This window comes from Sorghum bicolor, chromosome 1, assembly GCF_000003195.3.
Source record: "Sorghum bicolor cultivar BTx623 chromosome 1, Sorghum_bicolor_NCBIv3, whole genome shotgun sequence".
In the NCBI taxonomy this organism is placed as follows: domain Eukaryota; kingdom Viridiplantae; phylum Streptophyta; class Magnoliopsida; order Poales; family Poaceae; genus Sorghum; species Sorghum bicolor.
This window is the reverse complement of record NC_012870.2, coordinates 48,125,220-48,139,917: the sequence shown is the minus strand read 5'-3', so window position 1 is coordinate 48,139,917 and position 14,698 is coordinate 48,125,220. Positions and strand designations below refer to the sequence as shown.

Sequence of the window (14,698 nt, the reverse complement as noted above, 5' to 3'; positions counted from 1 at the left end):
TATCTGTCTTTCCTGTTTTCGTTCTTTAAACCTATCTGTCTTAATAATTTTACCCAGAAAAATCAGTTCGACCAAAAATTATGAAAATTTTATGGGAATAACTAGACTTAAGCACCTTTCCTATGCCTCTGGAATCACCTTTTTATCTGATCTGAGCCGAGAGATATGAATGTTGAAAACAGAGGTTCCTGTGCAGTTTGAGTTCTGGGACAGTTTCGATTGGAGACAGTTTATGGCTCATTTAATGTCCGAATCTGGATTTGTTCTCTAAATAAAAGTTGTAGACAATTTCTTAAGCTTTTCAACCATCAAAGTTTCGCCTCTGTTGGACTTTTATATCTCAAGTTATGATCGTTTTACTGAACTGCTGGCACTGGACTCACACAGAAGTTTTCAGAATTGCAAACTTGCACTTGAAAGTCTATATTTTGGGAGTTTCTAAAGTTTTAATGTTATGACCGATGCCGCCAAGAGGTAGAGGACGTGGAAGGGGTGTCCCACTCAACCCACCCGCCACCATCGAGCAGCTACTAGCAGTCCAGACGCAGCTTATGGAAGCCCTGGTGAACAACCAACAAAATCACCCAATCGGAGGAGCACCACCGCGTGATAAGCGGGGTGAATTCTTGAAAGGTCATCCCCCTGTGTTCACACATGCTACTGATCCACTGGAGGCAGATGACTGGCTTCGCGCAGTGGAGAAGCAACTCAACATAGCACAGTGTGATGATAGGCAGAAGGTGTTGTTCGCATCTGGACAACTTCAGGGAGAAGCTCAGACATGGTGGGAGTCGTTTGAGTATGGACGACCTCCCAATGCACCTGCTATCACATGGCTAGAGTTCAAGGAGAACTTTAGGTCCTATCACATACCAGAAGGGTTAATAGAACTGAAGGTAGAGGAGTTCCAAAATTTGAAGCAGGGATCTATGACAGTTCCAGAGTATAGGGACAAGTTTGCTCAGTTGTCGCGCTATGCCCCCAGTGAGGTGGCTAATGATGCTGATAAACAGCGCCTCTTTTTGAAGGGATTGTATGATGGGCTCCAACTCCAGCTGATGTCCAATGAATACCCCAACTATCAGATGCTTGTGAACCGTGCTATCGTGGTGGATAACAAGCGTAAGGAGATGGATGCTAAAAGGAAGAGGATGCAGGGACAGGCCTCCGGAAGCAATACTCGTCCACGCACCAACCAGCAGCAAGGTTCTCAGCAAAGGTACCAAGGAGCACCTTCACAGTGGAATCGTGGGCAGTACCCCCAGCGCAATCAGTTCCAGCAGAGCCCGCAGTATCAGCAGAATCAGCAGCAGGGCAATCAGCAGACGTCACGCCAGGGTACGCCTAGCCACACTCCAATGAAGACTAGTGCCCCTAACACCCCCAACAAGTGTTTCCGCTGTGGTAAGGAGGGTCACCTGTCATATCACTGCCCTGAAAAGCAAAATCAACAGAGCCCCCAGAAGCAAAATAGCAACCAGAAGTCAGCTCCCAATACTGGAAGGGTGAACCATATGTCCTCTGAGACAGCACAGCAGGAACCGGAAGTTATGCTCGGTACGTTCGAAGTCAACTCTATCCCCGCATCTGTTCTTTTTGATTCTGGAGCTTCGCATACTTTCATATCACAAGCATTTGTTAGAATACATAGCTTACCCTTATGTGCCATGAAGAATCCCATATTAGTAAATTCACCGGGGGGAAGTATGCAAGCTACTTATAGTTGCCTCCCACTTACTTTAAACCTAAGGGGGGTAGAGTTCAAGATAAGTCCAATTGTGTTGAGAGCATCTGGTATAGATGTGATTCTGGGAATGGATTGGATGAAACAACAAGATGCATCAATTCAGTGTAAAGGAAAGGCAGTTGCACTAACAACACCAAAAGGGGACAGGATCTGTGTGGAAGTTGCAGTTCAGCCTCAGCCAACAGCTACAGTGAACCAGCTTGATAACAGTGTCAATCAGGAGGGCCTGGTTGTTGATGAGTTCCCAGACGTGTTCCCCGATGATTTGCCAGGTATGCCACCCGACCGTGACATTGAGTTTATTATTGAATTATTACCTGGCACTGCACCTATAGCTAAACGTCCATATAGAATGGGGGTTAAAGAATTAGAAGAACTTAAGAAACAAATAAAGGAGTTGCAGGAAAAAGGTTTCATTCATCCTAGCTCTTCACCTTGGGGGGCACCAGTGATTTTTGTCGATAAGAAAGATGGTACACAGAGGATGTGTGTAGATTACCTGTCACTCAATGAGGTCACAATCAAGAATAAATATCCATTGCTTAGAATTGATGATTTGTTTGATCAGTTGAGGGGTGCTTGTGTGTTTTCCAAGATTGATCTTCGTTCTGGGTACCATCAGCTGAAGATTCGTGCCACTGATATACCAAAGACAGCATTCACAACCCGGTATGGTTTGTATGAGTACACAGTGATGTCTTTCGGTCTGACCAATGCTCCTGCTTACTTTATGTACCTGATGAATAAGGTGTTCATGGAGTTTCTTGATAAGTTTGTGGTGGTATTTATTGATGACATATTGGTATTCTCCAAGACTGAGCGAGAGCACGCTGAGCATCTGAGCTTAGTCTTGCAGAAGCTTCGGGAACACAAGTTATATGCTAAACGGAGTAAGTGTGAGTTTTGGTTGAAGGAAGTTTCCTTTCTAGGCCATGTTGTCTCTAATGGAGGAATAGCGGTGGATCCAAGCAAGGTGAAGGATGTGCTCGATTGGAAACCACCTACAGATGTGAGTGGAATCCGTAGTTTCTTGGGATTGGCTGGTTATTACCGAAGGTTCATTGAGGGATTCTCCAAGCTTGCCAAACCAATGACAGCCCTGCTTGAGAAAAACGCCAAGTTTGTGTGGTCTGAGAAGTGTCAAGAAAATTTCGAGGAGATGAAGAAGAGTTTGACTACAGCTCCAGTGTTAGTACTGCCAGATCTAAGCAAGAATTTCTCCATATATTGTGATGCATCCCGTCTAGGACTTGGGTGTGTTCTTATGCAAGAAGGAAGAGTAGTGGCATATGCATCCCGACAGTTGAGGAAGCATGAGTTGAATTATCCTACTCATGACTTGGAGTTAGCCGCAGTGGTTCATGCCTTGAAGATCTGGAGACACTATCTTATCGGTCATAAGAGTGACATATACACAGACCATAAGAGTTTGAAGTATATATTCACACAGTCAGATCTAAATTTGAGGCAACGTCGGTGGTTAGAACTGATCAAGGACTATGATTTGGAGGTACACTACCATCCGGGGAAAGCAAATGTGGTTGCCGACGCTCTAAGCAGGAAGAGCTATGCCAACGAGGTGCAAATAGCCTCTATGGCTGAGGAGTTGTGTGCTGAAATTTCACATTTGAACTTGGGTTTTGTTATTAATGCAGTTGAGTTAGTAATAGAACCTACCTTGGAGCAAGAAATACGAAAGGGTCAGTTACAGGATGAAAAGCTGAAGGAGATAGCTGAAAACATAGTGATCGGAAAGGCACCAGGTTTTCGAATGGATGATAATGGGACACTATGGTTTGGGAAAAGGCTATGTGTGCCGGAGGATCGGTCTATTAGAGAGGCAATTCTGCGGGAGGCACACGAGTCCGCTTATTCTATACACCCTGGCAGCACTAAGATGTACCTAGACCTAAAAGAGAAGTATTGGTGGTATGGCCTGAAAAGAGATGTTGCTGAGTATGTCGCTTTATGTGATACTTGCCAGAGGGTCAAAGCAGAACATCAGAGACCGGCAGGATTGTTGCAAGCAATGAAGATCCCTGAGTGGAAGTGGGAGGAAGTTGGTATGGACTTCATAGTGGGATTACCCCGCACTCAGAAAGGTTATGACTCTATATGGGTAATAGTGGATCGGTTAACAAAGGTCGCTCACTTTATCCCGGTCAAGACCAAATATAGTGGACCAAAATTGGCTGAGTTGTACATGGAAAGAATAGTGTGTTTGCATGGGGTCCCCAAGAAGATAGTACTGATCGAGGTACCCAGTTTACATCTCACTTCTGGCAGAAAGTGCATGAGTCTCTGGGGACTAAGCTTAATTTTAGTACAGCATACCATCCCCAGACTGATGGGCAGGCTGAAAGGACTAATCAAATTTTGGAAGATATGCTGAGGGCATGTGCTTTGCAGTATGGGACGAGTTGGGATAAGAGTTTGCCATATGCAGAGTTTTCATACAACAACAGCTATCAGAAGAGTCTCCAGATGGCACCATTTGAAGCCTTGTATGGTCGGAAGTGTAGAACCCCGTTATTTTGGAATCAAGCAGGAGAAACACAAGTGTTTGGACCAGATGTGTTACGGGATGCAGAACAGCAAGTGAGAATAATTAGAGAGAACTTGAGAGCAGCACAGTCCCGGCAGAAGAGTTATGCTGATACACGAAGAAGAGAGTTAGCTTTTGAAATAGGAGACTATGTGTATTTGAAGGTTTCCCCTATGAGAAGTGTGAGAAGATTTAAAATGAAAGGGAAGTTAGCACCAAGGTATATTGGGCCTTTCAGAGTGTTGGAAAGGTGAGGCGAAGTGGCATACCAGTTGGAACTGCCTGAGAGTTTAAAAGGAGTACATGATGTCTTCCACGTGTCACAACTTAAGAAGTGCTTGCAGGTGCCAGAAGAGCAGATACCGATAGAGGAATTAACTGTAAAAGGTGATCTTACTTATGAAGAATATCCGGTCCGAATTTTGGAAACAGCAGAAAGAGTCACTAGGAGTCGGGTCATCCGAATGTGCAGAGTGCAGTGGAATAGATATACCGAGGAAGAGGCTACGTGGGAAAGAGAAGAAGGTTTAAGAAAATCATATCCTCAGTTGTTGAGTAAGCACCAACCGAATCTCGAGGACGAGATTCATCTTAAGGGGGGTAGAATTGTAACACCCTAAAAAAATTCACTTTTCCAAATAGGCTAATTGCTTTAATTATTTGATGTGAGCACTGAAAAATACTAAGAAAATAATTTTTGTTGAAATAAAATCCACTCTAAGGTCTAGACACATGTATGTGCATTCATGCTGCTGCATATATTTTGTTGAGTGAAGTTCTTTCCTTTCAAATTAGTTTTGGAAATACTTTTCAAAAGATTTGAGCAAAACACAAATTTGGAAAATGGAAAAGGATTTCCTTTATTCCCTCCCTGTCTCGGGCACGGCCCAATTCTTTCCCCCCCCCCCCCCCCGCGGGCTGGCTGCCCCCTTTCCCCTTCTTCTTGTTTCGGCCCAACACCAGGGCGGCCCACCTCGCGGCCCAAGAGGATAACCAGGACGCGCCTCCTCTCCCCTTCGCCGCAGTGGCTGACAGGCGGTCCCGCGCGCTGTGCCACTGCCGGGCGGGACCCACCTGTCGAAACCGCCTTCTTCCTTGAGTCTGAGCTGGTTACGAGCCGAGTTCAACAACCGTGCGCGATTCGCGTGAACAAGCCCCGATTTCGCCCGATTCCCGTGCTTTATATACCGCCCCGAAGCTCCGCTAGCCCCTCAATCCATCCCGAGCCGCAGCCACCGCGCCGAGTTCGCCAAAGCCGCCGCCGAGATCCGCCGCATCCTCAATCCGCCGCTGCAGCGCCTTCGAGCCTCCGCGAGCGACGTGCCGGGCTTCGTTTTCGTCGTGCGAAGTCGCAGAGACTTTCCCTTCGCGCTCTACTGCTTTCTACCCATCGCTAACACTCGCCGAACTTGTTCCAGGGCCGCCGTCCGCTCTCCGCCGTCGTGGGCGCTCCCGGGTTGAACTCAGCTCTTCTATTTGCTTTAGGTGAGTTCGCAGTGAGCTCCACTACGCCCCCGTGCCCTTGGTTTATCTCCTAGTGCTCTAAATCGTGAAAACCGTGGACGCCGGCCAACTCCGGCCATGGCGCCGCCAGGATCGGCCCCAACTCCGGCGGCCGGTTTCCCCTCCCCCACTCCGATCTAATCGTGGCCACCGAATTGAGATCCAACGGCCGAGATCGTGGGATACCCTTTCGGCCGGCTATCTTGCAGAAAACCCCCTGTGCTTTTTAATGTTCTAACCCGCGGTCCTTTACGCTTTCACCGTTTACGCTTTCCAAGTTGGAAAACGTATTTCAGCCGCGCAGTTCAAAATTAGTTTCCCCAGATTTACAGTTTTGCCATCGAATCTATTTTGCTCATAAAAACTTCGTTTTAACTCCGATTTAATCCGTTCAAGTCGCGTTAGATTCGTTTTCGCGTAATCTATAGTCTAATGCTACTGTAGTACAAGTTTTCAACTTTTTAAATTTGAGTTTAGATTTAATCTATTATTTATTCAAAGGAAATCTTAGGAAGATCATAACTTCTGCGTTATAACTCCAATTTTCGTGATTTTTACGTCTGTGTGATCGTAGAGCGATGTAGATTCGTTTTATAAACTTTTTATCTTTATTTATTACTGTTGGTGTACTGTTCTAATAATAGGCTTGTTTGCTTTGTATGATTGTCTTTGGATGATTGCTGTTTATGTGGTGGTTACGAGTAGACGGTGAGCAGTTCGTGGGTGAAAAAGAGTACTACTACGAGCAGGATCAGCAGGACCAGTGTGATCAAGGCAAGTATAGCATGGGATTATCCTTGTTTCCTAAGAACTTTAATCACACAATTCATATTGCATGTGTCTCCTTGATAAGGATTTCCTAGTATTGATCTTATACCTTGTCACCTATGGTTTTGCATTGGGTAGCTTATGCTAGTGCTCCACTAAACCATGATCTTGTAATTTGACTAAAGAATTATGCAATAAACATTAAAAGATGACTTTTTAGCAACTTTGGATAAGAGGGCTGGAGAATTGGGCTATGTTATGGTGCTCTAGTTTCTCTCCATAAGGACTTATCTGTATCTGACCATCCGGGACATACAATACAACTGTGAGGGCTATATGGCTCTGGCTTGGGCTCAGTATGAGGACCTTTTCTAGCTTGTTAGTGGTTACCCTTGTGGCGCAAGTGGGGGATAGCAGACCGTGGATTCCTGCGGGTGAGTCACACGGACTGACTAACGAAACCTAGCGGCCCTAACTTGTTAGACGAACCTTTGAAAGGCTTCATAGTGAACCCTGCCGGTCTTCCTTGGGAGTGGGCTAAGGGGCTGTTCACCTCGGGCGAAAGGGTAAATCACGACTCACAGTGAAAGTGTACAACCTCTGCAGAGTGTAAAACTGATATATCAGCCGTGCTCACGGTCACGAGCGGCCTTGGACCAATACAGAATAAATGAACACGAATGGCAAATCATTAAATGTTATTATTGTTAATATGTTGTTTATGCTATTCTTTATTCACTTTACCTGATCATGAGTTTATTATGGGTCTTGACAACTTGATGCTAATCATATGCTAAAATTGTGACAACTAAAAGCTACATGCAGTTGAATCAGTGTCTAGCCTTTGAGCCTCATGAACCCCCTGTTATACTTGTTAAGTATGAGGTGTACTTACACTTGTTTATTTTCTTTATTTGGATAAAAATCCCGGATGGGTAACAGATGGCATGGGTAATGACTACTACCAGTACTTCCCTGAGGATTTCTAGACTTGTGGTCAACCAGTTGATGTGCCTGTGTGATGGAGCTTCCATGCTAGAGTTATCTTTTATTTCCGCTATATTTGTGTAAAGACTCTGAGTTATACTGTTATGTAATAACACTTGTGATGATACTCCCTATAATATGTCGGCTTATGTGTGACTGATCTCTGAGTTTTGCATTCAATTTTATCCTTAAAATTGGGTGTAACAGATTACTTTTAATTAGAAAGTTACTAAATAAATATTAATTTATTAGTATTTAAATTTATAAATTTATAATCAAGTGACATGCTAAACTTTAGAACAACTATGTAGAGCATAACGACATGTACCTAACACAATTAGGACATAAAACAGTGGCAAAATCGTAATTACGCTTATCTTCTACCCTGGTCGTCGTTTCCATCTGGACGTGGTCTGATTGGGCTGCTGCTGTTCGTGGAGGCAAGGGCAGGAGCTGCTCGGCCAATGGGTTAGCACGACGGGAGATAACGCTGCAATCTGTTAATGAAGGAAGATGGCTAAACATAAGTCGGCCGGAAGCAACGGGATCAACATATAAAGCTGCATACACAGATTGAGTAGATAGGCTCACCATTGCCAGCGACGGTGGCTCGCTGCAGGAGCCGAGCGGCCACATGGAGTTGACATAAGGACAAGGTCAAGCTGCATATGCTAGGAGCTAAGGCCTTGTTGCCGGCTGGTCACCGTGATACGTACAGAAGCTGTAGGTACATTGAGGTGATGAGGAACCGGCAACGTCATCCACTAGCGAATCACAAGAAGGAAGAAAAAGGATTACCAGGTTTACCAAGTGCTTCGATATATCATAGATATGTCCAGGGGTTGGTACAACTTTATAGCGTGATAAACTCCGTACATCATATCAATGAGCAATATGGTACTAATTGATATTGCATTCTCTAATTTTACTAACAGGCCTGATTAATTAAAGCCCATTAGTAAATAAATATACTAGCCTTTGAGATCATGGGCTTGAGCATTGGGATAAAATAAAGGATTTCTTATTTTCGGAATTAATTATTTTTGTGAATAAAATAATTCTAGAAAAAGTCCAAAATTATTATTTTAAGCCCCGAAAAATACTCTGAAGGCTCCAAAAATTTGGGGAAAATTATTAGAGATATTTTAGAATATGAAGATCACAAGTAAAGTATTTAGAGATTGATTGACGGATGAGGAACTGAACGGAGTGATTTGGGTTACAAAGAAAAGATTTTGAGAAAATCGGAATTAAAGCATAGGCTGAAAACAAGGAATTTGATTGTAGAAAAAGATAAAGATATGTTGAACAAGGAGCAAATTTATTTTTCATATATTTTCATGAGCACTCAAATATTAAACTAAATCAATTTTCATCTATTTTGAAAGGGGCAAATTTTAGGATGTTACACACCATTTGAAATTGAGCCAAAATCAGAATCCATTAAGGATTCTTCCTTATCCATCCATTCTACACATTCTAGCCATTTAGAACTTGTAATGAGGAAAGGGGAGGTGTTAGAATTTTCTATATGGCTTAGCTCTCCTTCTATGACATTACTTGACATGTCATCCTCATGGTCTTCATGACTCCTATGGTTTGGTCGTCTTGGTGAATTACTAGGATCATCAAGAGACTGAAAAGGAGAGGGATAAGAGGGATCTCTAAGATCAAGGATGGATTTAGAACATGTGAATATGGAAGGGGAGCAGATAGAATCTTCTATATGGTTTAGCTCTCCTTCACTTGATATGTAATCCTTGACTTCTTCATAATAGGAACCAAGACATTCTCTAAGAGAACCATTATTGCAAGGATTTGAATTATCACTGCTTGAAGGTCTCTTATGGAACCAGAAGTCTAAACCATCAGCATCTAAAACATTTAAGGATGGAATTCCTTCCTTCCATGGAGAATTTTGGGGTATTGATGGTTTAGGATCGATAGCTAAAGTTTGGGATTGAAGTGGTTGTGATCTAGCTATCGAAACTTCTTCTTCTTGTCAAGGAACTGGTTCTTTCTCTTTCTTAGGGATATAAATGCTAGGAAACTTTCCACTCAATGAATCAATTAAATCCCTAGCTTCACTAGCAGGAAGGTGATAGAAGGATCCTCTAGAGGCTGTATTCAAGGTTTGCTTATTTTCTCTACTAAGGCCCTCAAAAAAGTGAATTAGAAGAACTTCTTCTGGAATAGAAAGCTTTGGGCCAGTGAGAGTAAGGTTAATAAAGCGGTCCCATGATTTGCCAAGAGATTCTTCTTCCAGTTGTCTAAAAGAAATAATCTCACGCCGAAGTTCCGCCACTTTGGAGATTGGAAAATATTTAAAAAGAAAACTATTATATAACTCCTTCCAATCTCCATGAACACTCCCTACTTTGAGTTTGTACCAATGTCTAGCTTTTCCCGTTAAAGAGAACGGAAAGAGCTTCCATTTAAGGGTCTCATCGGACATGCCTTCTATGCGAAGGAGGTCACATACTCGATAAAACTCTATTAGGTGTGTGTATGGGTTTTCCTCACCTTCTCCTGAGAAAGGTTGTTTTTGAACAAATTCTATGTATTCGGGGTCTATCTCAAAACTAGATGCTATGATAGGCTTTGAATACTTTGGTGGTTCGAGATGTGTGCCCGTAGATCTATGAAACTGATAGATAGACATGTTTGCATTCATGATAGACCAGAAATCAAGGATTAGATAAGAAGAAAGAATAGCAGAGATGAGGCAAAGGATAAAAGGAAATATATATACTTTTTTATTTATTTTTTTAGAAAATGATTAAGCTAGTTCATAGTCAACTCAGCAACCGTTTCCTAGGCAACGGCGCCAAAAATGCTTGTTGACACTTGCTAACACCACTTGAATACTAGGTTGTCATCCCCAGCATGGCACTAGAGTGTACTATGGTATTTATACGCACACAGATAAATCCGCAAGCGCACGGATACCGTTATAGCTTTTACCCGGTTAAAGGTTTTATCGTATCCACAGGGAAACGAGAGAACCAACTACGCTCTAACTGAACCAAGATAGATAGATAGGAGTAAATAGGAAAGATGATAGAATTGAATAAGAACAATATTAATGGTAAGATAACAATGAGTGATAATATGGAAATAGAGAGTAGAGCAATCTAGTATATGGGCGATGGTAGGAGAATAGAGAGGATAACTATGGTTTCTCTACTTCAAAGGGGTATGTCTATGTCTGGGACGAACCACGTGATAAGAATACACCACAAAGGATGCTTATCCATAGGCCGATAAACCCTACCAGTCCTGCTAACGGGAGGTGGACTAAGGGGACCAACGTAACTGTCACCTACGCGGCCTACCACACGATCCGGCTAACAGGGGATATCCACAAGTAATCTAGGTCTAAGCACCACGCTTACACCTATACTACAACTCTCACCTATAGCGTCCTATAGATTAAAGTACTCAAAAGAGTTGTGAACCAGAACATACATGGATAGTAATTGCATAATGAAATAGAAGTAGATTACCAGAGTCATCCCATGAGCCAGCTTGATTAGAGCTTGATCATGGCGAAGTACAACCGGAGGAAGAATCGAGAGGCTGGCCTCTCCTCCAATCCTCCCTCGCTCTCCATCTCGCTACTATCTAGATCTACTCTAGTTTAGAGAAGAGAGGAGAGCTCTCATCTCCAAACCCTAGCTTTTGCTCTGTCTATGAATAATGAATAGGGATCAAGGGGTGCCTCCTCTTGGGGCCAGGGGGCCTGCTTATATAGTCCCCTCAAGTGAATCTGGGCCGTCGGATCAAACCGACATTAATCGCACGGTTTTTCTTGATCCTTTAGGTCGGTGGAGCATGATCCGTGAAGTAGAACGTGATTGGCCGAAACACCAGGGCAGGTGCCCAAGGGGGGAGGGCGGGCACCCTGTCCCCGAGCCCGCTCGGCTTCCCGTTCGTTCCCGTGGCTTCTGGAGTCTTCTAGATGATAGAAAATTGCGCGGCACGTTAATATCTCAATGTAAACCCGACATGTGGGCCTTTCCTCCATATTTCCTGATAACCCCCTGCAGAAATAGACAAACACCAAAACTCGTGGAATTCTGTCAGATAAAACCCTAAGTCTGGGTGTTGGTTGCATTTGGATCCTTTTCTTTATTTATTTGATGGTTAAATTTGATACTTAAGGACCGTCAACATCTATTGCAAAGACAACTACCAACAACTCTTTCTCAATGGTAGCATAACTGAGCTATGGTCTAGTCAAGGTTTTGCTAGCATAGGATATAACATAGTGCGTTTTATCCTTTGTTTGGCCGAGAATGGCACCAAAAGCAAAATCGCTAGCATCGCACATGATGTCGAAAGGAAGTGTTCAATCAGGTGGTTGAATGATTGGAGCTAAAATGATTGCTTGTTTGAGGGTTTGAAAAGATTCATCACACTCATTGACAAAGATAAAAGGTGCATCCTTAGCCAATAGTCTAGTGATGGGTCTAGCGATTTGAGAAAAGTTCTTGATGAAACGCATATAGAACCCTACATGTCTTAGGAAGCTACATATCCCTTTCATCTTTGCTCTATCCACTTCTATCTTCTATCCCACGTTCAGACACTTTGTGTCCTAGCACTATTCCTTCCCGAACCATAAAATTAGCATTTTTCCCAGTTCAGGACTAAGTACTTTTATTTGCATCTTTGTAAGACTTTGTCTAGAGTGTCCAGACAATCATCAAAGGTTGTGTCATAGATGGGAAAGTCATCCATGAACACATCCATGAATTTCTTGATTATGTCAGAAAAAATAGACATCATGCACTCTTGGAAAGAAGCTAGAGCATTACATAATCCGAACAACATTCGTTGGTATGCGTAAGTTCCATACGGGCATATGAAAGTAGTCTTACTTTGGTCATCAGGGGTGGATCGTGATTTATTGATATCTGGAATACCCATCAAGGAAACAAAAGAAGGAGTGCTTTGCAAGCTGTTCCAACATCTCGTCAATGAAGGGTAATGGGAAGTGATCTTTCTTTGTAGCCTTGTTAAGTTTTTTATAACTATGCACATCTGCCACCCAATGATGATGCATTGAGGAATGAGTTCATTCTTATCATTCTCAACAATAGTTATTCCACCTTTCTTTAGCACAACATGGACATGGCTAACCCACTCACTATATGGAACGGGATAACTAATCCTAGTGTGCAAAAGCTCAAGAACCTCTTTCCTAACAACCTCCCGCATAGCATTGTTAAGCCTACGTTGATGTTCTCTTGATGGTGAGATATCGGGATCTGTAGGGATACGATGTGTGCAGAGAGCGGCACTAATCCCCTTGAGGTCATGGAGTTAGTAGCCTATGGCCGATTTGTCTTTCTAGAATAGTGACAAGTTGTTGTGTTTCATATTCATAGAGATTGTCACTGATGTTGACAGGAGTGTTTTGGTTGTTGTGAAGAAAGACATATCTAAGTCTTGGTGGAAGAGGTTTCAACTCTATTGAAGGAGGTGGAGGTTGTTCATTTATGTCTAGCTCAATGGGCTTGGCCAACTCTTCCTCTTCTTGAGTGAAGTGTTCTTCATCGAAGAATGGTTGGACCATTTCTTCTTGAGACACCACTAAGACCTCCTCAATAGGGTCTAGTTTAGGTTCAGATTCCACTATCATGTTAATGGATCGGGCAAGAGGGACAACAATAGTGGAATTCCCAATCTTGACATCTAGTTGACCGCATAGTGGTTGTTCTTGTAGAAGTCCCATGATTGATCTACCAATCAAGAGAGGAATTTCTAGGATCTCAAAAATGTGAAAATCTAGGCATATCCTAGTATTCTTGATTCTAATAGAACAGTCCTTAATACCCCATGCCTTTCAAGAATAAATCCTGATGGTCCTTGCAGAAGCTTTTGAGATGGAGTTAAGGACATGTCAGAATAAAGAGTTCTAGCTAACTCTTTTGAAATAATATTTATCTCGATAGAAAATTATAGTGGACTCTTCTAGCGGACCCTCTAACTTGGCACAGAAGAATGGTAGATGGAAAGGTGATCCAAGCTACCTCGAGAGATAATTCTGCTTCTCTTAGCCATTCATAACTCATGATTGCCGAAAGGCTTTGAATGTATTCTATAGTCATTGATTCTTTATGTGGTTCAAAAGGAGTGGTCTTTTCTTGAAGTCTCACTTGGATAGGATAATTCAAGGGATTTTCATAATCTTCAAAAATATGTCCCTTGAATTCAAAGGGAAGCTCTAAAGTAGATGTTTCATCATCCTCTGGTTGAGTTTGCTTTCCCTCAAATGGAAGTTGTTTCCATTCTCCCATTTGGGTAGAGTGAAATAGTGGCATGCTCATTCTGTATGAGGCGTCAATGGAAATTGGGATGAACTTTGATACAATTTTTGTCATACTTTCTTCCCTCTTTCTAAAAGAGCAGCCCTTTGTAGAGAAATTCTTAACTCTGAACAAAAGCTGCATGAGTGCAACATCCCATCAATTTAAATTAAAAGTATTATTTAAAATCTATATTTTTCACATTTTAACAACTAAAAGGCAAACTAAATGTTGGAAAATTTTAGTAAATTCATAAAATTATTTATATTGTTTAGTAATTTCTATTCACAACCCAAATTCAGAAATTTGGGGTGTGACAAACTACACCCCTTAATAAGAATCTTATCCCGAGATTTGCTGAAGCTACAATCATTACAAAGATCCAAATCAAAACATGTGCACAAGTATATATCATACAACGATCTATCGAGATCGAACATTTGGGTGGCCCTTAGGATTAGAAGACTTAGTTTGGACCAAAAAGTTTCAATAGAGCAAAAGGAAAAAAACAATTAGGGGACAGAAGAAGAATGAAGGATTTTATAGAAAAATAGTTTTATAAATCACCATGGCTATCTAGGCTAGCGTCCTACGGTCAACGATGGCTTTGATACCACTTTGTCACACCCGATTTTAAGGACAAAAATCGAATGCACAATATATGTTTGCCAGGATCAAAACTCATACATATATTGACTTCATTATAGCATCAAAATCAAAGTTTATTACATAGTCAAAATATTATTACAAAAATGACCCGTGGGTCAAAAAGAAAAAGCTAAATAATAACTAATTATTCTCCAGCGGAAAAGGGACGCCATCTCCATAGGAACA

The 14,698-nt window shown here is 42.3% G+C and overlaps 1 protein-coding gene across 1 annotated transcript; it reads left to right on the top strand.

Moving 5' to 3' along the window:
• On the top strand, positions 462-3,790 carry LOC110431976. Its single transcript, XM_021451858.1, has 4 exons — positions 462-1,557; positions 1,801-2,019; positions 3,403-3,510; positions 3,732-3,790. Exons 1-4 carry the CDS (start codon positions 462-464, stop codon positions 3,788-3,790), a joined length of 1,482 nt encoding a protein of 493 aa, XP_021307533.1.